Raw genomic sequence first — 23,476 nt, forward strand, 5'->3', positions numbered from 1 at the left:
CTTTCGAATAACAGCCCTTTGTTTGGAAACTATAAAATATGTGAAGCATATAGGGAGACTTTAAACTTGAAAGGATTTCCTATGGAGTGACTGAGTGCCACCTTAAAGGGTCATGATAAGATAGGTTCAATAAGGTTTGGCCTCCCTAGGATTTAATGAATCTGCTCCCAGCATGGCAGGGATTTGTACGACACTTTGTAGGTACGGGCCAGGGAAGAACTGAGTCTATTCACGTCGATTGGACAACAGGGGGCGTCGTGGTGGTGGGTGTGGCATATCTGAACACATTCTTAATTTCTCTTCTTCTTCTCTGTAACCCATTTTCCTTAGAGAGAATTATCTCATGTTTTTATTTATTTATGTAATGTCATTAAAATGTTATTGGAAGGGAAATATATCTGAGGCACTGGAGGATAGAGGAAAGGAAAAGTGACCAGAGACTCCCTTGCTGTATACCCCGTTTCTTCTGTGTGTCATATTTCAACCATCACAGTTATGTTGCACCTATGTCTCTATTCATATCTCGTCTGTACCCATTAGTAGGCTATCTATCTCTGGTTTCCAAGAAGCCAAAACCATTCACACACACATATTGAACACAGTCAATTTTCAACACTTGAACACTACTCCTGTGCTGCAGCTGTGCATCATATGACTTCATACAGTACTTTTCAACCATTTAATAATATGAGAGGAGGCTTGCCTGTGATTAGTCTGTTATCCTCTCAGGCTAGGTAGACTTCACGCTTGACTGCCTCCTGGAAAACAACACAAAATCAACTTAATAGAGCTGATTTGAGCGCCTGCCTGGGAGGAGGTAAAACAGGGGAGCTGGATTGTGCCTGGGGGCCCTGCGAAGAGGCAGGCAGAGGGAACGGGAGAGATGGAAGGATCACGGTGCAACAGTAAATAAGGTTACAGTATGAATAATGGGCTCCCTCTGCGCCGGGGCCTCAACTGGCCTAATGACAGAGACCTGTTTCAGATTAGGTCTCTCACAAACATACACACACGGGCGCAGTGCACACGTGTGCACACACACGCACACACACACACACACAAGGGAGAACGGTGCAGGAGGTCCTATCGTTTCAGATAATCTGTTGCCCACAGCGATGGAGTCGGAGGGGTTCTGCTCTGGGACAGCTAATATAAATGATCAAGGAGGAAACAGTGGAGGAAGAGGGGGCATCTTTAAATCAGTCACTCATTCACTCTTCCCTTCAGGCTGTCAAATATGTGTCTTGTTTTTCCTCTGCCAGTCTGTCTCTCTCTCTCCTCTGAGCCTTATTTCTGTGACCAGGCTGATCCCCAAAACCCTTTCAGCAGAATCAGCACTGGGATGAGTTTCCAAAAGCTCCACAACATTTGGAAACATCCAGTATAAATCAATTGGAGTCCAGGGGGTATTTCACAAAGCAGGATTAGAAAGCTAGCCAGATAACTGTGAACAAAAGATGATGCTATATCCTGCTGGTGATGAAATATGTCAAACAAAGTTTGGACCTTACAGACAAGTGACAAATTAAAGGAAAAGCCAACATAGGGTGGTGGGCCACAATGTGCCACCAGAACAGCTTCAGTGCACCTTGGCATTGATTCCACATGTCTCTGGAACTCTACTGGAGGGATGGAACACCATACTTCCTCAAGATATTCCCTTTATCTCAGTCAAGCTCAGAGCTTGGCAATAACATGGTGCAAGTCTGCCATCTGCTGACAGTACAGCTCAGCAATGGAGTCTGTATATTGTGGAAAAATATCCATGCAGATAGATAAGCACACCAAGGTTTATTAAAAAAAATCTCCATGTTTCCAGTGTCAATTTATTAAATGTAAACAAAACAGACACAAATTAATTTACATCAAATATTTCTCTCAAAGCATGATTTACTTTCATACTGGAAACTTGAAACTCACTCTATAGAAATAGTGTGCCTGCTAAACAATAGCTGTTATAATAGTACAGTCTTGACAGTAAAACAGCATGTATACTGTGCATACTCCAGTAACAGAGAAATTCATAGCTAGAAGGAATAAACTTCTCCAACGTACACATTAGAGATCGTTAGAGATCAACTCCACCTCAAATTTTCAGGACCAATCATGGGGAAGAATGAAATATCCAACAGTACCCTATTCCAGATGGGAGTCCTTCTCTGACAAGAGTTTGGTTAGTTTCAAACAGGGTAAAAGGTCCTGGGATGTTCGTAATAACATCTATGAACATGCTTCATCACATAAATTACCTACTACTTACTACTGTACTGTATGTGTTGTTACATTCTTTACTGGTGTTAGCCTGTATTCCAGTTGCACTGGGAACTAGGAATATCCCAGTTGAGTGATGTCACACCCGAGTTGAACGTGTTCCAGTAAAACTAATTGGAATACCAGCCAGGGTTAGCTGTAGCCAGGCTAGCCATTGTCAGCAATAACAGTTGATAACACATGTTGCGGTATTTTGCACATAAATACATTACATACATCTACAAACACCGTAGCAACATGCCCACAGATAGAAGTTGCACAGTGCTGTGTATAACTGATTTAATGAGAAACAAATAAGACAGAAGTGCTAATAAACAGTGTACCGCAGCACTTTCACTACCATCGAAACGCGGAGCTGCCATCTTGGATTTTGAGGTCGGGTTGGTGAGCTTCCCCCGAGTTTCGAGTAGGAAATCCCAGTTCAGTTGACGTCACAGGGGCGTTCCTGACCTTTGAACTAGGAATTTGCTCGCGTTCCCAATGCAACTGGAACACGGAATAAGTATCTGCCAATCTGTGGTGTACTGGTTTTTTAGTTAGGAGGAGGTGAGTATACTCTGACACCACCAACCAATTAGGCGATACTGTTAATTAGGCTGATGAGTAGTATTCCATATAAAGTGTATCCACACGAAGAAGCGGGTATACACTGTACACCACCTTGCGTGCCTACTGCCAAAAACAGTGAATACTGGTTTGAACATTGGTTTAAAATCCAACCCAGGCATTGCAGCACTAATTCAAGCACCTGCAATTGCTTGCTCCGTAGTTGTTCCTAGGTGTCAATGTGGGTTTGGCTGCTTGTTATTTCAGTCTCAGTTCACATCCTCCCCACAGCTCCTGGCTCCGCTGGCAGGGAGAGGCAAGGCAAGGCAAGGTGAAAGAGGGTGAGAAAGGCACCATAACCCTCACCCCTCCTCCGTCTGCTCATCGCTTCTCCAGTTTCTTGAATTTGGCCTCTGCAGCGATGGGGAAAGAGAAGAACTCAGTCTGCAGTTAAAAGCTGCACCAAAAGAAACAAAACCACCCTCCTGTCTAAAGTCAGGTGTCTATTTGTCTTTGGAAGCGGTGCTGTGGAAAGAGGTTGTGAGGAATCATCTGTGGTATCAGAGCGCCATCTGTTGTTGGGAGTTCATAATGCTTTGGAACATGAACTGATAAATGTATAGAAGCTAGGGCAGACAGAATAGAATAAAATAGAATAAGCTGCTCCCACTGTCTTAAAGGAACACACAAAGACAGGAAAGCCGCCAAAACATAGTTAACTGATGAAGCAATGGAATTCTACTATTATTATCAGCCCAATACCACAGTATGAAAAGGGAAGAAATTAAGAATGTAATTAAACAGAGAAATAGTCACGTATCACATGAACATAGAACTTGTATTGCATCAATCTTACAGAGCATTTTCGCCTTTTTTTCCACAGTAAAGAGAGGAGTCTTCTCTGGACATTGCGGCTACACAGCACGCACCCTAGACCACTGAGCCACCAGGACACCCCACACAGGGCACACTTAAACGTCTTACCCAGTTTCTTGGAGTATGTGTCCAGTTTGTAGGCAGCCTGTTCAAGAGCAGACACTTGCTCTTCGATCTGATTGATTTGGTCCAAGTAGGGCTGTAGGCTGGCATCTGAACCAAACACACACACAGACACAGGCACAGACACAGACACAGACACACACATCAAGGCAAGGTAGTAGGAAGAAAAATATCAAAATGGAAATGAGCAGGAGCACGCCAGAAAGAGAAAGTCCTGAATATCTCACTCACACTTGTTGTTGAGATCCTGCAGGTTACGGCTGATGTTGATGCTGATGTCCTTCATCTCCATGTACTTCAGACTAGTTAGCTTGTTCATGTTCTCCAACAGACGGTAGTCCTCACAGGTGGCTGTAAAGGGAAGAGGATAGAAGGGTTACATGCGTGAGACAAAAGGAGATGCAAAAAAAGTGACAGTCACATGCAAGTAGCCTACAAGGACAGAGGAGGAAGCATGAGGATGAGAATTGAAATGGAGGCATCAGCAAATCACTGTCCTGGCTAAGAATGGTCTTTGCTGTGTGCAGGGAAATGGAAGAGAAGTTTTAACACAGAGTAGTGGAGCTAAAAACCTGTGAGTTCTCCTTGCAGGAAGACAGACATCTTTTCAAACATATCGGTGCACAGCTCGTTTATATCAGGGTCTGCAGGCTCCACAGCCTCCTCTGCCGTCTCAACACCGCCGTCACCTAAACACAAGAAAGTTTATTGTTACACAACAGCCTAGAAGTTTAAACTAAATTAACTGTACATTTAAACAATAGAACCTAAGCACAGGAATATAAACAATGCACTTAACATAATTGGTTGTAGTTTTCGACCCACTGCATGGAGAAAAAATAATTGAGGTAATGGACACTGCACTGCAGTGGAAACATCTCCATTTGTTAAATTTGTTTTTATTGGCAAACAACACAATACAACCAGACATGGTTTGATGACTATTATGAATCATAACAATCATCTCCAGACACTAGTGTTGAAAATATGTTTAGGATAATTCGTTTGTGTAGCTTAACTATAAGCTCCTTATTAAAGCATGGAATGTATGTGATGATTTCCCAATCAAATGTATAAATGTTATGTTTACTGATGATAACTTCATACATCTCTATTTGTTAGCATTAGCCAGCGAGCTACGGAAGTAACAAGGAAACAGAGCTCACTGTTGGTGCTGGTCTTTTTGGGCGCTGGCGCCAGGCTCTCCCCCGGGGCCTCCGCTCCCTCTCCGGTGCTGCTGGAGGCTCCAGCCAGGTTCAACGCCGTCGGATGGCTCATCGGGACCCTGGAGATACTGTCCATTGCAGCGGCCTCATCACCAGTTGCAGCCATTTTGTTCTGCCTTCCCTGCCTTTCCCTGTCACATGATTTGAATTTTCACGTGATCTTCACCAACCTGCCCCCAGCCACACCTCCTCCCCCGCGCGCAATGTGCCACACCCTTTTCTTTTGACAGGTGGCTCTGTCTGTCACAGTTAAAACACAAACACAATACTGTCTGAATTCAAAATTACACTAATCTCCAACTAACTTAAATATGGACTGAATTAATTGTGTCTTTCCAGCATGTGTGAGAAGTTGTCAACCCATTCATCATGCAGTACCACATCATTTCCATTGCACATTCAGATGAAATGTAGTTATTATCAGTGCATGCAATGCAAGTAGTATTACCTTCCAATTGACTATTTAAGTGAAAATGATTAAATGCTATGCTTAAAATATGTACTGATTCCATTATGGGTGGGTCGGGGTGACGCGCTCCACGCATCCACGGAAACGTCCGGGCGCTGTTGTGGGAAGCCATCGTGACAGGTTAGCAGTGGACTGTAAACATGGCGGCGTGCACGGCTACAGGGCTGTGCAGCACACCCCATCGCTATTAGAACTGAGAACCGGAGACACCCCAAACATGGAGACCGAAGAGGAGCAGCACATGACAACGCTCCTCTGCATGGGCTTTCCAGACCCCGTCGCGATACGGAAAGCTCTCCGGCTGGCAAAGAACGACATCAACGAGGCAGTCGCGCTCCTGACGAACGAAAGCCCCGGACTCGGCTATGGATATGAACCGATGGAGAGCGGGCCTACCTCGGGCTTGGGGTCGAGTGGAGACGGGGAAAACAGCGGGCGGACTGGTACGGGAGGGTTTGACCCCCCGCCCGCATACCACGATGTAGTGGATAGCGAGGTAACGTTAAGACCAACTGGTGCTTCATATTAGCAAGCGGCATCTGAATCTGCGTGCGGGCAGAAAGCTGCTGGATGGACTGGGAAAGACAGGGAGGGCTCGCCCATTTAGCAGCCTCCATGCTATGCTATGCACCCAGCCTAACGTTTGCTGTCAGAGAGCAGGAGGCATGTAGTTACTTTACAGCTAGATGATATAGGCGCACAGTGAACATGAGTCATGGCAGGAACATTTCCTGCTCGCTCCCACGAAGCATTGTCAATTATAGCTGATTGACAACTCTGATTTACAACATTAGCTAACCTAGCTAGCTAGTACTAGCGTTAGCTGGCTGGCTAGCTAGCTGGTGTTGAACCCGAACGCGCGAGTACTTTAGCTAACAGGACCAGCAGCAGTAGTAGTACAGGGGTACTTGGGGGAGGGGAATCAGAGTTTTCAGCAAGTTAAAAAAGCAATCTGGGCAATCATTTTCACTGGTAATCCACGGACAGTTTAGTTGGATCTGTTCAGTTTGGCTTGGCAGTATTGCACGGGACTAGCTAACGCTTTAGCTTTATCAGTCAGGCAGCGTCAACCCGATCGCCAGCTCCTGAGATTGCTTTGGGACAGATTTCGCAATTGCTTTGGTAACTGTTATGTGGCCATCTTAAACATTGTTCTGCCAATCATCCCAGCTGTCAAAATGTCAGTCTCGTATTGATGTCAGTCGATATACATCAACAGTACTACTGATTGTCATATTTTATGCTTGTCGGCCTTTCCCTTGAACTCTAGTTATAATGCTCCACGGTGTCCGAATTCAACCAGCCTGTAAAATAGATCATACGACAGTTGTCAATTATTTACAGATGTCACTTTTCCACTGCACATCATTACACTGCCTTGATTTCGATGCTTGTGTGCTGTGATATTGAGCAGAAACTCATTATGAATCAAAATAAGACAAGGCAGTATGCTACTGTTTTAATTGACATCTTGAGATACTTGAGCAACTTAAACATGTTTGCATTCAGCCACTTGCCCTCAAACCTCTTGTTTTTTTAACAAGATGTCCAGAAAATGAACCTGATGCAGCCAAAAGAGAGCAATTGTTTCCTTAAATGTCACATTTACAAATCCATTTCATGTATTGAAATATGTTGCAGGATCTGTATCCCTTTGGTTGAGTAGCAGTGATTATGGGTCAACAGAATAGGTCCAAGTAAATGGACAGCCTGCAAACACCTCAAGACTCCTCCGCCATATCCCTTTTCCATATCCTCTTTTCTCCTCTCTCTCATCACCCCTGCCACACTTTGCTGTAGGCCATTACTGTAAGGGTGGTGTATAAACAACAGTTGGCAGTTGCAGTAGACCATAAATAACACTGAATGTTTTATTGCAAATCACTATATAAATACTCATACTTTTTAGTACATACTAATGTTAGTGTTGTTGCAGAGTAACTTGACAAAGTGAAGTGACTCACTCTATCTCTTAACTATTCCTGACTCTTGCTCCCATGTTGTCAACTTTTGTATATATTTGTATAGCCCTAATTCACAAGCATGTCTCACGGCTACAGAGAAGATGTCTAGCTAAGTCTAAGCACTATCAATATAAAGGATTGAATAGTCCTATATTAGAGAGAGAGAGAGAGAGAGAGGTGGAGAAGGGAGTGAACAGTGTGCATGCTTGATGTATTGGATTTGTTCTCATAACATTTAAATTAAAACATTTGCAGAAATCATATTAGTCTAGTCTTTACATTGAAAAGCTAAGCAGACATCACACATGACCTCTAAAAAAATCTATAAGGTATAAGGAAAAGGCTGCATGGTGAACAGGGGTTTATCTCCTCTCTTCCTTCCAGACAGCTTTCTCTGTCTGCTGTGTTTGTGCTTCAGAGGCATGTCATAGGTCTTTGGCCCCATGTTAGTCTCCTATATATAGCCCTGCAGTCTTCCTGACACACACAAACACACTGCAGTTTTTGCAGGGGATCCCAGGGGGCTTGTGGGGTGCATAGTAACAGACTGGCACTCAGTTACCTCACCGAGCTGCGCGACCGCACACGTGCACATTGTCCCTTTGAGAGCAGAGCTTTTCCCCTAATGGCTACAGGTCTCAAAAGATTGGGATCTCTGTAGCTTATCTGCATGCTTTGCTTTTGTGTTTGATGTTTGGCAAAGGCTCTGAATATTGGGAGCAAAGTGAATGAATGAAATTACTCTTCCTGATACTGGGATTTTTATTTAAAAATCAAAAGAATCCATTGCAAAGGATAAAAACCCTGGCTCTGGTTTGGGACTCAAGTACTTAATTGTCGTTAATCGTCAGTGAGTTCTGATTGGGTAATTCTGCCAGCAGTGGAATTCTTCTTCTTGGTTGCTCTTTGACCTTAGTGTAGTACTTCTTTGGCAGAACACTCTCTCTGCCTCTCTCTCTCTTTCCTCTCTCCCTCCCATCCATCTATCGCTCATCTCTGCATTTCTTCAAAAGGGAGGAGATGAAATATGATGCCTCTCGATCGCTCTCTCCCCCTCTCCACTCCCTCCTGTTCTCCCTGCTCAATGGTGAATCCTTCACCATATATCAACATCTCAGTATGCAATGCAGTACAACATGAGCTGAACACATTGGACCGTTATGTATGCTAATATGTGGAGATGTATTCAAAACAGACCTAACTATATTTATACAGGACAGTAGCCACAGGCAAAATAGATGGACAATTGTGTTATAATGGTTTTGGCCATTTCTAATGTAGTGAGATTTGAATTCCTTGGCTGAATCCTAATTTAAGATGCTTTTTCATACAAGACAGCAGGTCAAGCTTGCGTCAGGTAAATCATATGGTGTCATTAAGGCACAAACATAAATCATCACATTTCAAACAAAGACTTGCTCGAGTGTTGCAGATGTGTCCTTGGAGATTTGGAGTAGCGTTCCACTGGGAAGCACGATGTCAGAGGAGGGACTTCTGCAGTTGAATCATGAATATTCAAATTGCATCATGAATATGTAACACATTTACGATGTAAATAATTCAATAATCTTTTGTCTGCTGTCGCGTTCACCACACAGACTCGTAGACTTTACTACCACCCCTGGCCATTTTGTTGTCTCACAGCAGTAGTGTGCTGAGCCTGAGCTTGCCACTTTCAATCATGAATCTCTCTCTCTCTCTCACACACACACACACACACACACACACACACACTCACACTCACACTCACACAAAGCAGGATTGTAGTAAATGCACAAGGTATAAAAGGAGAGTTTGATTTTCACTCTCTCATAATTAATACCGTACATATGTATGAAGGAAAATAACATTGAATGGTTGGCATCCAATCTTGAGTTTCAGACGTTTATTTAACAAGACAGTTTTGCGTAGTATAGTATACTGATCATTACATTTGACTTTAACCATCACGCCCTGTCTCAACACACGACGACCCGATTGACTTCATAAAGACGAGTGGCACAGTAAAGCGCTGTAGAGACAAGTGGCTGTCTGGACGTGTTTGACATTCAGGAGGAGAGGTACAAGGGAGGGGAAGGGGGACAAAACGACGCAGGAATGAAGGACAGATCGTGGAGGCGGCGACACGCCTTCCCAAATGCTGCTATCATTCTTCCCTAGAGGGAAGGAATCAGCAGCAGCCTCCCTGATCTTGCCATTATCATTGCGACAAGACATTAGTGTAATCTTATTCTTAGCATCCATTTACTACAAGTACAGAGGACGATACAAAACAAACACTGCTATACTGTAAGTAGGGACTAAGGGTTTCACAGACTAGTTGACACTCGACACTGTGCATCGTAGTCGACTGATCGTTCATCTGTGGCTTTAGGAATAGATATTTTTTACATAGATTTGTTTGAACAATCATTTTCTACCTGATGCCATGTTAAACAGAATTGAAGGTATTTAGAGAGTGTTGTTACTGCAGTCACACAGTGGCTATCTCCAGCTCAGACAAGTTGCTGGGGTTTAGTTAGTGGCTCATTTGTAAACAGCCTCTCAGAGCCAATCAGGACTGTGCTATTTCACATACCAGTACCCCCAGGTTGGTCCCGCCTACATTAGTTAACGCATGACTTTACTGGCCTTTTTGAGACGTTTTTTGACCAAAATTGATCATTTTTATTGGGTGAAAAAATATGATATATCTCCCGTGACTATTTGATTAGTTGAGTACCTTTTGGGAATAGTCGATGACTACTAAAATGCAGTAGTCGTGAATGCCCTAGTACAGTGTTTCCCAAACTATGGGTCGGGAACCAATTTGGGTCGCAGACCCATGGGGGGTGGGTCGCCAACTGGTCGTCATGGCAACTCATTACCGTATGTTTTTTGTGAGTTTGGGTCCCAGGGAGACATCAAATGTATCTTTTGGGTCTGAAGATGAAAAAGTTTGGCAACCCCTGCTGCCCTATTAGGCACCACTTGTGTTTTCGTGTGTGTGGGAAAAGTCACACAGTACATTAGTTACATGCCCCCCCCCCCCCCATGTGTGTTGCAGAGGAATAACGATGAGAATGGGAACTGCTCCGGGGGCAGCATGGAGTTCCCCACCACCAACCTGTATGAGCTGGAGAGTCGAGTCTTCACTGACCACTGGTCCATCCCTTACAAGAGAGAGGAGTCCCTGGGCAAGTGTCTCATCGCCTCCACCTGCCTCGCCCGCCATGGTAAGATTATGTGTATGGGCTGAAAATCAACGTTTTCGAAGTTCTACAACGTCGTACTAAATATGTCTGTGTGACTGTCCCTGTTGCTGTGTGGGTGGAATGTTTTGCTTTTCACATGTGTTGCTCAATCTGTAGCTACTCAATTATAGACGTTTATTTCTTCTTTAGATTTGGGATAAATATGACAAGCACACATTTCCCTTTCTCTCCATCAGGTCTCTCCGATGCCGATGAGAACTGCAAGAGGTTCATGGATCGGTGCATGCAAGAGGCCTTTAAAAAGGTCAGCAGTCGAGACCGCTCAAAATGACTCATATTTAATTATATTACATCATTTGAATATTTGATGAATGTGCCTTTTTCACTGCCTTTTCCCTTGCCTGCGTATTCTGTCTCTGTCCATAGCTGCTGACCAGCAGTGCAGTCCATAAATGGGGGACAGAGATCCATGAGGGAATCTACAACATGCTAATGTTACTGGTGGAGCTGGTAGCAGAGAGAGTCAAGCAGGATCCCATAGCTGTCAACCTGATGGGGGTTCTGACCATGGTAAAGTCACACTCTCTCCCATTATTCTCTCACCATTTTACTCTTACAGTCCCTTGCCCTCTCTCTCTCTCTCTCTCTAGCAGGGACTCTTATAGTCTCTCGCCCTCTCTCTCTCTCTCTCTATAGCAGGGGTGCCAAACTCATTTTAGTTCATGGGCCACATGGAACCCAATTTGGTCTCAAGTGGGCCAGACAAAGAAAATATCTACTGTATGTTCAAGGGTGATGAAAATATTTGTTATTTACCGTAGTAGGGTTAGGATTGAAGGACTTCTTAGTGAAATTTTTTGACTTTACAAAGTCATCCTGCGGGCCGGATTGGACCCTTTTTCGGGCCGGTTCCGCCCCCCGGGCCGTATGTTTGACACCAGGAATGAATCCTAAAACCCAAGAAGTTAGCATCGCCTGGTTCCCTCGTCTGAAAGTCAATGGGTTTTTTATATGGAGATTTGTGTCGGGTGCCTGAAATGAGGTCTGTGGTTAACAAAGGTTTATGAAACTGAGACCTCTGTGTTCAGCAGCATAATCTTGACAAATGAACACCATTTTGATGATGATCGCGATTTTTGGCGATTGAATTTATGCTTCAAAAGTGTTCATTTGTCAAGATTATCTTGATGAACACTAAAGTCTCAGTTTCATAAACCTTTGTTAACAAATAACCACAGAGCTTATTTCAGGCATCTAACCAAAATCCCCATACAAAAAACCCATTGACTTCCAGACGAGGGAACCGGCGCGATGCTAATTTCCGGGTTGGCTACAAAAAATACGCCATCGCTGCAGTACTCTATTACTATCCTCTCTGCAGTACTCTATTACTATCCTCTCGCTGCCATCGCTGCAGTACTCTATTACTATCCTCTCTGCAGTACTCTATTACTATCCTCTCGCTGCCATCGCTGCAGTACTCTATTGCTGCAGTACTCTATTGCTGCAGTACTCTATTGCTGCAGTACTCTATTGCTGCAGTACTCTATTGCTGCAGTACTCTATTACTATCCTCTCGCTGTCAAATCCAAACATATAGATATTGAAATGTGGTTTGAATGATGTCTGGCATGTGGCTTGACATGGTGGAATAGCACAGTTTCTTAGTCTTTGCTCTTGACTCTTGTCTCCATGCTTGTGTCCAGGCCTTCAACCCCGATAATGAGTACCACTTTAAGAACCGGATGAAGGCCTCTCAGAGGAACTGGGCTGAGGTCTTTGGAGAGGAGTCCAACATGTTCGCCGTCTCTCCGAGCAACGCCTATCAGAAAGTAAGACACGCCCACATCTAGGGAATGCCGGTGGTGACTAATTTTCCTGACGTTTAAACGGACATTTAAATGTCGACTAGTCTATAAGTAAGAAAACAAACACTCAGAAAACAGCAAAAACTGAGCGCAATTTAATCTATAACGTTAAAACATCAACAACAAATAGTGTATATTTAAGAGCCATTTGAAACCATTAATTACGTTTGTCATAATCGTCAATATTCACAACATGCGCTGTTTAATAATAATAATGCCATGAACATTGCACATCAGAAAACATCAACAACTCACCCCAGCGCCGTGTATTCAGACTAAATATAGTCCATTTAACTTTCGGAAGCCTTTGCGTTCAACAAAGTTGAGTGGAAGCATCTTGTGCAGTCATTCATTGCCACACATATCTTGTGTGGCTAACGGGTTAGCTTGTCTGGCTAGCAATGCCATAGCGCCGTCCACATATCCTTGCGTTCACATGCCTGTGCTGAATGTCGGTCAAGTGGTTAACGTTCTGTGCCAGTTTTATCTGACACAGCCTGAGCCTGCTGTACATGCCACCATATTTTCATTTACTGGGTCAAATTACTGCCAAACTGAACAGGTTTTATGAGATGCCATCTCCCTTCAGCTCCTCTGCACTATGTTACAGCCAATGCTCCACTCCCACTAACACATGCTGCCTGGTTTGTTTACATCCAGGCATTAGAGGAGGGGGGTTACAGTAGTGGCTGGTAAAGACGCAACAGCTCCCGTCCGCATTGTTTATTATTATGATCATGTAATTGATCGTTTAACCCAATAGTATTTCTCGTGCCGACTAGTGAAGGAGTGAGCCTTTAAACGTTTAACCGACTACCGTAGTCTGCATCGGCATCCCTACCCACATCCACCTGACTACTACAGTACTTTTACTGCTGAAACGTTGAATGTGTCCTGATCCACTGGCAGGTGTGTGTAGCTGTGCCACTGAGGACAGTTTGTTAGTATTTGTTAGCCCTTGTTTACGACTCGTAGCCAGGCCAGTGGCCAGACAAACAGGTTCTTCATCCCCTATGTTACGTAAGTGAGCCAGAGGGACTCTGCAGCTCAGCATGTGTGACTGACACACACCAGCTGCTGTGTGTGTGTGTGTGTGTGTGTGTGGTCACGTGTGTGTGTCCCAAAATGATTTGCGGCCCCATAGCAGAATAAACTGAGTGCAAACATCATTGTGTGTTTCAGGAGCCTCACGGTTGGCTGGTCGACCTGGTGAATCGAGTGAGTAATGAGCAGTCACACACAGACACGTCTCCGAGTCCATACGTCAGGAATACCCCCCGTGTTACCTACTGTGTGAGTGAGCCTCATATCTCTCCCTCTCTCTCCCATGTCGTTTTCTGTGAAGTTCGGAGAGTTGGGAGGATTCTCTGCCATCCAGACTAAACTCAACGCAGACGAAATTGAGATTGCGGTAAGAGTATTCTTCCTCACTTCCGCCTCCCCTCCCCTCCCCTCCTCCCCCCTCCACACAGATGCCCCGCCTCCCCTCCCCTCCCCTCCCCTCCCCTCCCCTCCCCTCCCCTCCCCCCTCCACACAGATGCCCCTCCCCTCCCCCCTCCACACAGATGCCCCTCCCCTCCCCCCTCCACACAGATGCCCCGACGCCATTCTTGTGATGAAATAGTTATGCTGGGAAGGGATGGAGGGGAGGAATGTAGACGGAGACTTAAGGACAGGTTGTACAGGCAAAAGGTCAATATGTTTACCACTGCTGCTCTAAGTTGCATAGTGGTGACTGTCTCTCTTTTCCCTCGATGCAGTACTACTCACTTCACTTACTTACACACAAACACTCTCTGTCATCCCTCCCGCTGTGTGCTGGTTGAAATGCTCCGTTGTGTTGTGTGTTCTGAGGCATCCTTGTGCTGATGCTTCCTACGGGGGAACCTGGCCGGAACCACAGCAGTGCATAGCTATTGATTCAGTGTGTGTGCAGTGCACGCACACACACACTCTCACTCTGTCTCTCTCTGTCTGTCTGTCTGTCTCTCGCTCTCTCAGCATGTTAATAGGGTAAAGACTAGAACCCAACTGATAAATCAGTCGATCAGCCGATATTGGTTCAAGTTATATTATATTTGTTCTATTTTTGTTTTTTATTTATTCATGGTTTATTTATAATTATTATGTTAGTGAAGTTTACTGTTTCCGTGCACTGATGTCATTTTGGACAATAAAATGTAAAATATTCTGCCTCCATGACATAGCTTTGTAGTGTTTAACACATTCACTGCCAGACGTTTTTTTTTTACTGTAGTTAGCTTCTGCCAGAGGGTTTTTTTGAGGATTCTGGCTCATCTTTCAAGACCCGAGGATTCTTTTCTGCTAAGATTTTGTGAACACACAATATCTCAAAAGAACTAATAGAATGTGTGCTTTCTCTGTCTAAAAGAGTTAGTTTGTAGAGTTAGTAGTTATGTAAGCATTAGCAGTTGAATACAGCATGGTTTCAGCGTCAGAAAAATTATTCAGAGATAAACGGCTTTTTGTGAAATTCGATAGAACAGTCACTTTAACCATTCATTTTTGGCATCAGTAAGACTTCAGACATCTAAACAATAGTTTTGAACAGTAATTTCCTCCATAACAGCAGGAAACCCCCCTCTGCTTCCAACTCCTCCCTCCGTGTGTGTTCTCCTCCTGCCTCCCTGGCTCTCCAGCGGGCGTGTCACAACGAAGTTGCTGCTGCTGCTGTGCCTGTTTGCGCGGCCGCTGTTTGAGGAAGTCTGGGTGGACTCGCTCGTTTCGTGGAGTTTTGGTTGAGAGCTTTGATGAAGGTTTTGCGATTCTGGTCATATTTATGCTGCGTGTTTCAAAGTGTGCATCCAATCTATTCTTGGAACCCCCCACCGTTGCCACCGCTGTGCATCAGCGCGAAAGTGAAAGCGTTTTCGCCATCAATTTTACAGTATGAGAACGGCTTCCTCGCTTTTCCCTCCAGTTTTGGGTCGCCTCTTTCTACTGTGGAGAGACATGTCGCCACTCAGTGGGTCCGTAAAATAGATTATACACATTCAATACCTCCAATTCTGGTGTAGGAGACGTAAAAGGGTTAGATCAACGTCCCACCGTCAAAAAAAAAAAATCGTTGGCAGTCAACCGTTGGATTATTTTTGACGTATTAATACGTCATTGGCAGTGAACGTGTTAATAAGAGGGATCATTGCAAAAAGTGTGTTTATTTATGCTTATTATGTGTATGAAGAATATCGGGCAATATATCGATATCAGAATTCTTTTACTCCGTAATATCGGTATCGGCTTCAGCCCCCAAAATCCAGCATCGGTCAGGCTCTAGTAAAGACTGGTCGTGGATTACTGTTGCAGTCTCCAGTGGCAGTGGGAGCCCAGTAGAGTGTGCAAGCTGTCCGCTCCCTGACATACAAACACCGGGGAGAGAGAGAGAGAGAGAAAGTGAAAGGAGAAAAGAGAAGACTGCTCCCTCTTCCACTGGCTCCCAGGGGTGACTCTTTCATTTGTCTGCTTTGAGCAGGAAGTCAAGTGCAGGGAGGGAATTCACAAAGTGAATAGGGGAGAGTAGGGGGGGAGAGGAGGAGGAGGAGGAGGAAGGCGGGGGCAGAGATGGTGGTTATAGTGTGGAAAAAAGCGAGGGACACGGGAACCATTCATTTAACTGCCCTGATTTGGCACTGAATGACAAATGACAGCTGGGTTCCGCTGTTGGAAACCCACACACACAGGAATGCACAATGCAGTGCACACTCCCTCACAAACGCATCACTTGAAACACCATATCAGTTTAGTTGCCAATTGACCTCTGGCCTAGAGCTGCAACTAACGATTATCTTCATGTGTTGATTAATCTGTTGATTATTTTCTCAATTAATCAATTAGTTGTTTGGTCTCTACAAAATGTAAAAAAGAAAATATGTTAAAGAAAATGTCAATCAGTGGTTCCCAAAGCCCTTCAAATGCCTTGTTTTGTCTACAACCCAAAGATATTCACTATTCAGTTTACTGTCATAGAGGAGTAAAGAAACCAGAAAATATTCATATTTAAGAAGCTGGAATCAGAGAATTTGGATATTTTTTCTCCCCTTAAAGAATTACTCAAACCGATTTAAGAGATGAATTATCAAACTAGTTGGCGATGAATTTAATAGTTGACAACTAATTGATTAATGGTTGCAGCACTACTCTGGCCTAAATGGATTGGTGGAGTGTTATGGAAGCGTGTCTCTCCTTTGAATAAGCCATCAAAAGTGACAAACATCAATACTTTCCATCAACACAAGTATGCAGGAATCTTAATGGAGAGATGCCGACATAAAGACAGTGAAGTGGGACAGCTAGTCATACTGATCTGTCACTGATCAATGGCCTTTTCTGTTTTGTGTGACATGCCTGTCTTATCCTCTCTCTCTCTCTCTCTCTCTCTCTGTAGTGTGTCTCAGCCCTGGTCCAGCCTCTTAGTGTATGTGCAGAATACCTCAATTCCAGTCTTGTCCAGGTGACCTACACGCACACACACACGCACACGCACACACACACACACACACACACACACACACATACACACATGCACACACACACACACACAATGGCAGTATGATGGCACATACCAGGCTATTTGTGTGTCCTATATTTGTCTCACTTAGTTCTACTGCTGCTGTCTCGCACACTCATGCTGTAATCCAGATGTCTTCATACTTTTGTTCATGATTGTTACTTCACATGTTACACTATAAAGGTTATAGTAATTGTCAGCTGTGTATGTTTATATGACCTAGTCTCTATTGCTGTATCCCAATATCCCCACATATTGTCACATGATTCATTTTTCATTATGAACCTTCTAGCCCATGCTGGACCCAGTCATCCATAAGATGATCACGTATGTACAGAACCTGGAGGAAAAGGACCTTAAAGACAAGGTAACTTTTAGCATTTGTTGCTCAGCGATATCATTTTCATACCAGCATTTTCAAAGGGTTAATAAGGCATTTGCATTGACAGTGACTCGACAGGCTGTCTTCTCTTCATCCCCCTCTGTTTGTCCTTGTCCCCCCAGCGTCTCGTGAGCATCCCAGACCTGCTGTCGGCCATCAAGCTGCTGTGCATGAGGTTCCAGAGGGAGCTGGTCACCGTGGTGGACGACCTGAGGCTGGACACGCTGCTGCGCATGCTCAAAACCCCCCACTTCTCCACCAAGATGAACTCCCTCAAAGAGGTCGGCTATGTCAGGGGTCAACTGTGAACTTATAGAGTAAACAGTATGGTGTCTATTTTTCTTTGTTTCAATAATATCAGTCGGTTTTTGATAGAGAGATATGACCCTTATTTGGCGTTGAACATCATATCGGTATCGGCTTAAATGTTTGCCGATATTGCCGATATGTATGAAAATATTTTAGCTTGGATGGATCGGAGCAGGCTCTGGCATTGTTTACAATACTCTCAACACTGCAGCACAGTTCTGCTATAGTTGTCATACAGTTTAAACATGCTCAAAAATAATCAGAAACCAGCGCTCACCCTCTAACATTACTTTGAGGAGTACGACAGCACCGATGTAGGATGAAAGCAGACTTTACATGCAGCAATGCCATTTTTTTATGTATTATTTATTTTCTCAGTGTTCATTTCTATAATCCATTAAGAAAGCAGCCTTCTGTACTGTTACTGTACCTTTGCATAGTCATATCGGTGCAAAATCTGTGCACAATCCACATAGAAAAAGGTCTATTTTCATTCCAGCTAAAAAAATTCACTATATCGGCTGCCATATCGGTTATCAGTGTTTTTCCCCCTCTCTGTAATCGGTATCGGTCACAAAAATCCTTATCGGTCGGTCTCATCTCACGCAGATTCTTTTTGTATGCATGTCTCTCAGGTGACCAAGCTCATAGAGGAGAGCACAGTGTCTAAGACAGTGAAAAACGCCATTGACACAGATAAACTGCTGGACTGGCTGGTAGAGAACTCTGTTCTGTCAATAGCACTGGAAGGTAAGGACATATATCATGTACAGTCAGTCACAAAGTGTGTTTTACAAACCAGATGTTAACCACAAAATGCTTTGCACAGCATCGGCACAGACAAAACTTAATAGCAATTAAAATGAGAAAAATCTATCAAATTCCACATGGCAGGCTCTTGAGAGGATGTCAGTGGAACTCTGTGTGTACTTTACTTTTCTCCAGGTAACATTGACCAGGCTCAGTACTGTGAGAGAATTAAGGGGATCATTGAGCTGCTGGGGAGTAAACTCTCTCTGGACGAACTGTCCAAGATCTGGAGAATACAGGTAAGGACCATCACACACACCAAAACAGCATCATGTTTGTGTTGAGGTTTCTTTCTTATTATTATATTAAATAATTATTATATAATAATAATTATTATTAACAAGCAGGTTCGTCACAAAGTAATTTGCGGCAATATAGCGACTATTTGACTCGTTAGCTGGTAACTGAATTGTTGGCAAACCTCGCTTATACCATATTACATGTGTACCATTGACAGTGTACAGAGCATTGCTGATAGTATGTGTGTGTGTTTGTGTGTGTTTGTGTATGTACCATCGACATATAACTCACTGGTATGTACGCATGCGTGTGTGACATGTTGAAATAGACACATGTTCTCTGGATCAGCTGATTGTTATGTGTGCATTCCAGGCGGGCCAGTCATCAACAGTGATTGAGAATATCCACACTATCATTGCTGCCGCAGCTGTCAAGTTCAACTTTGATCAACTCAGCCACCTCTTCGTGCTCATACAGAAGGTCAGCACTATCGCTGTGCCTGCGATTTTGATTGTGTGTCTGTAGAGTTGTGGGAAGATGGCGATTTACTTTTTTTTTTTTAAGTGTGTATAATATTAATTAATTATGTGTAATGTGCATGTTTTCAGAGCTGGGAGATAGAGAGTGACCGTGTGAGGCAGAAGCTGCTAAGTCTGATCGGGAGGATCGGCAGAGAGGCTCGCTCTGAAGCGACAACAGGAAAGGTCTGTCTGTCTCTCTGCTCTCTATCTGTCTGCTCTCTGTCTGTCTGTCTCTGTCTGTCCCTCTGTCTGTCTGTCTGTCCCTCTGTCTGTCTGTCCCTCTGTCAGGGTCGAGGATATAGGACTGTATAGAAGGTTTGATTACAGGAGCATAGCTGTGAATCTTAATCATGGGGTGTGTATTTTCATGCCTGCGTAGGTGTTGGAGGTGCTGTGGGAGCTGGCCCACCTCCCCACCCTGCCTACTAGTCTGGTGCAGCAGGCGTCAGAGGAGCACCTGGGGATCTTGAGTGATGCCTACGCTGTCAAGGAGACTGTGAAACGCAGTTACATCATCAAATGTATCGAAGACATCAAGAAGGTGAGACTGACACGCACATAATCGCCTCTCTGTGCACCTCCCTCTCATGCTGTAGCGGCTTGATTCCAGCTTGCATACACATAGGCCCAGTCTTTCTGGCTTTGTAGATGTAGTGGGGACTTTTGGGTCTGTGACCGAGTTACACTCCTGTGCCCATTCCAGGATCAGTTCCAATAGGTTTTGCAGTTGAATTGCTCTTATTTGGATATTTATATCATGATATAGAGACAATCTAGCTGTAACTGTAATTCATATTTTTGGGACTGGCTTAACAATAAGGCCAGATGGTGAATTTTCATTCTATTTACATTTTTTCCGAGCTGCAGGCGCCATTCCTTAGCTATTTTGGGGCCACCGCAGCTAAACAAATGTAAAGGCAACACTGCGGAGCCCCCATCCAGCCCCTCCACCTGCTCTGACAGTGTCAGGCTAAAGTTAGCGTGTCCTTGTTAGCGCTGCATACCCAGCACCGACTTCAGTCTTCATCCCCTGCCTCTGAGTGTGTCCTCGGCCTGGCCTCCACAGAGCAGCAGTGGGATATGGAGATGAGGCCGCTTCCTTGTCAGACAACAAGTGTTTATCAGGAGTTCATTATTCATTTCAAAGAGTTTGAGAGTGAAGAAAAGGTCCAAAGTTGCCTGTCTTCCTCTCCGTGCTGCTTTAATATTCACTCCCTCTGTGTACTTGTCACAGACAGTGACTCTGCAGAAGCCAAGGTCACCTCCTCCCTCCCTCCTTACCCTCCTTTCTCCCTCCTCCTGCTCCATGGCTTCACCGCTCTGCCTCAGTATGGGTAGAGTCAATAGAGGACCGCAGGGATGATATATTTTTGTAGGCTTAACCAGAAATCGCCGCCATGTTGGTTCGTCTGGGGGAAAGTCTATGGGGTTTTAGAATGGGGATTTCACTTAAATGCATCAAATAAGGTTTATGGGAGCGTGAATTTGGGTTCAGCAGGATAATCTTCACAAACGTGTATCACTTTTATGTCTTTTGAAGCGTTTTCTAAAAATCACGTTAAAGAAAATGCATTTACGTTCCAAAAGTCATAAAAGTTATTCACGTTTGTGAAGATTATCCTGCTGAACCCAAATTTGCGCTCCCATAAACCTTTGTTAACCACAGACCTTATTTTATGCATTTAAGTGAAATCCCCCATTTTAAAACCCCATTCACTTTTCCCCTGATGAACCCAAGCGCTACTTCCTGACTCATTCCTGCAGTGCTCTATATGCTGAACTGGTACTTTACATACATCCACACACATATATCACACACACAGTCACCTTTTCTTGTTTTTCAGTCTGTCTCTCTCTCTGTCTCTCTGTCACACACACACACACACACACACACACACACACACACACACACACACACACACACACAGAAAGCACACATCCTCCACATCTACATGTATGTTTCCCAGTCTTACCATGTTATTTGGTGTGCACCAAAACACACGTGTGCAAATGTCCCAGGCAGCTCAAATCAAATGTAGTTGTATGTTTCTAGACTCAGACTCTGGAGGAGAGTAAAGGCAGCGACACTCAGAGTTCTTTTCTTACTGGCACTTGGGGCAAGAGGAAAGCCAGCTCATTGGCCAAAGTAAGAGAAACCCATTCCAATAAATACTCTTCTGACCAATCGGTATCCAATCTCACTGCTTCACGCCACCAACCAATCGCGGAGGAGAGCTTGATCACACAGGGGTTTTACTGGTCACAGGGTGATCCTTTCATACTTGATTTTAACCTGAGAAACTCCAACTGTGTGTGTGTGTGTGTGTGTGTGTGTGTGTGTGTGTGTGTGTGTGTGTGTGTGAGAATCTTCTGCTTGCCTAACTAAGATGGCTTTGGCACTGGGCTGGCTTTTGATTCCACAGTGTTGATCTTTTTCTGGGTGAGAGCTGAGCTGACTGTATTAGGTCTGGAGTGATTTACCAGCTGGGTGAATGTTTAGCTTTGGCAGATCTACTGATGCAAAGAGGGATCTAATCAGAGCCATGGATATCCAGAGTTTGGCAAAGAAAGTTGATGTTTGAATTTGAACTTAAACATGGCAGCAAGAGAGTTAATCAGAGCATGAGTATACACGACATGTAAACTGTGACATGACAACCATGAGACTGTTTGCCAAACAGTCTCCATCCACGGCTCTGATTGTGTTGCCCGTGTTTTCACAAAGCCCTCACTAGGGAAACTGGTGAGTCTGTGATAGCAAAGCAAAGACAAGCATCAAAAGGTAAATACTGTAATCTGTGTAATCAAATGTGATTAACAAAGACTGTCACAGACCCCAGGTGTCCTAGCATGTGTTCAGGTGCATACTGTGCTTTATTGGAAATCAATATTTTGTGTGTGTGTGTGTGTGCATCCCAACAGGCCTCTCAACAGAGCAGTCCTCAAGCGGTCTGGGTGGTTCCTGCTCTCCGTCAGCTCCACGAGATCACACGCTCTTTCATCAAGCAGACCTACCAGAAACAAGACAAGGTGACACACATACACACGCACACACGCGCACACACACACACACACACACACACACACACACACACACACACACACACACACACACACACACACACACACACACACACACACACACACACACACACACGCGCGCGCACGCACACACACACACACACACACACACCATCAGACCGATCTGTTGTGCAGACAGACAGGCTGATGTTGCTATGGTAACCTTTCTCCGTTTCCTCACAGAGCATCATCCAGGACTTGAAGAAGAACTTTGAGATCGTCAAAATGATTACAGGATCCCTGGTGTGCTGCCATCGACTCGCCGTGACTGCTTCAGGAAATAATGGCCTCTCAGGCTCCACCCTGGTGGACGGCCGATACACCTACCAGGAGGTTTGTCTGTTCTCGCTCTCTTTTCTTTCTTTTTCTGATTCCCCCCCCCCATTTTCTCCACAATTGTACTTGGCCAATTTCCCCCTGCTGCCCCGGTCGCTGCTCCACCCTCTGCCGATCTGGGGAGACCCGTAGACTAGCACCACCATGCTTCCTTCGACACATGCGCACAGTTGCCAGCCGCTTTTTTTCACCTGACAGCGGGGAGCTTCACCGGCAGAACGTAGAATGTGAAAGGATGACGCTATTCCCACCAGTTCCCTTCTGCCCCCGAAAAGCTTTTACAAAGGGGTTGATTTCGATCACTCTACATTGTCGACATTGTCAGTAATGTCTAATAATTGTTGGTACTGCCTCCGCACATATACAGCCAGGCTGCTACAGGCTGAACCAGGTTAATAATGGCACACTGTTAGTGTTAAATGTAGGCTATGCGCGCTTGAGGATGAAGATATCACATTTCTCTTCTGAATGTGTGTTTAGTATCTGGACGGCCACCTGCGCTTCCTGGCCTTCTTCCTCCAGGAGGCCAGCCTCTACCTAGTGTGGAACAGAGCCAAGGAAATGTGGGAGTGCCTGGTGTCTGGACCAGATGTGTGTGAGCTCGACCGAGAGGTATGAACGCCCTTGTCTATGTATGTTTATTTTATTTTTCTAACCTTTATATTACCAGGAAGTCCTATTGATAACAAAAAAAAGAGAGATATCTTAAAAATATTGAATGATGAACTGGA

General features: G+C 44.5%; 2 protein-coding genes across 2 annotated transcripts in view; one reads left to right on the top strand and one right to left on the bottom strand.

Moving 5' to 3' along the window:
* Positions 1–1,821: 1,821 nt before the first annotated feature.
* On the bottom strand, positions 1,822–5,157 carry bloc1s2 (biogenesis of lysosomal organelles complex-1, subunit 2). The gene is made up of 5 exons (XM_083647742.1): positions 4,983–5,157; positions 4,389–4,505; positions 4,048–4,167; positions 3,802–3,906; positions 1,822–3,230 (listed from the first exon to the last, which is right to left on the bottom strand). Exons 1-5 carry the CDS (start codon positions 5,146–5,148, stop codon positions 3,199–3,201), a joined length of 540 nt encoding a protein of 179 aa, XP_083503868.1. The 5' UTR covers positions 5,149–5,157; the 3' UTR covers positions 1,822–3,198.
* Positions 5,158–5,693: 536 nt separating this feature from the next.
* Positions 5,694–23,476, top strand: part of usp24 (ubiquitin specific peptidase 24) — a 41,528-nt gene continuing 23,745 nt past the window's right edge. The window contains exons 1-18 of the mRNA XM_083647663.1: positions 5,694–6,007; positions 10,522–10,690; positions 10,906–10,973; positions 11,096–11,239; positions 12,376–12,501; positions 13,720–13,755; positions 13,883–13,948; positions 16,944–17,009; positions 17,359–17,433; positions 17,571–17,729; positions 18,393–18,507; positions 18,703–18,806; positions 19,180–19,287; positions 19,416–19,511; positions 19,708–19,869; positions 22,251–22,358; positions 22,593–22,742; positions 23,226–23,357. Of these exons, the coding sequence (XP_083503789.1) occupies positions 5,729–6,007; positions 10,522–10,690; positions 10,906–10,973; positions 11,096–11,239; positions 12,376–12,501; positions 13,720–13,755; positions 13,883–13,948; positions 16,944–17,009; positions 17,359–17,433; positions 17,571–17,729; positions 18,393–18,507; positions 18,703–18,806; positions 19,180–19,287; positions 19,416–19,511; positions 19,708–19,869; positions 22,251–22,358; positions 22,593–22,742; positions 23,226–23,357 (2,163 nt within the window). The 5' untranslated portion in view covers positions 5,694–5,728. The remainder of the gene's footprint in view (positions 6,008–10,521; positions 10,691–10,905; positions 10,974–11,095; positions 11,240–12,375; positions 12,502–13,719; positions 13,756–13,882; positions 13,949–16,943; positions 17,010–17,358; positions 17,434–17,570; positions 17,730–18,392; positions 18,508–18,702; positions 18,807–19,179; positions 19,288–19,415; positions 19,512–19,707; positions 19,870–22,250; positions 22,359–22,592; positions 22,743–23,225; positions 23,358–23,476) is intronic.

This window comes from Poromitra crassiceps (genome assembly GCF_964638095.1).
Source record: "Poromitra crassiceps genome assembly, chromosome: 12".
In the NCBI taxonomy this organism is placed as follows: Eukaryota; Metazoa; Chordata; class Actinopteri; order Beryciformes; family Melamphaidae; genus Poromitra; species Poromitra crassiceps.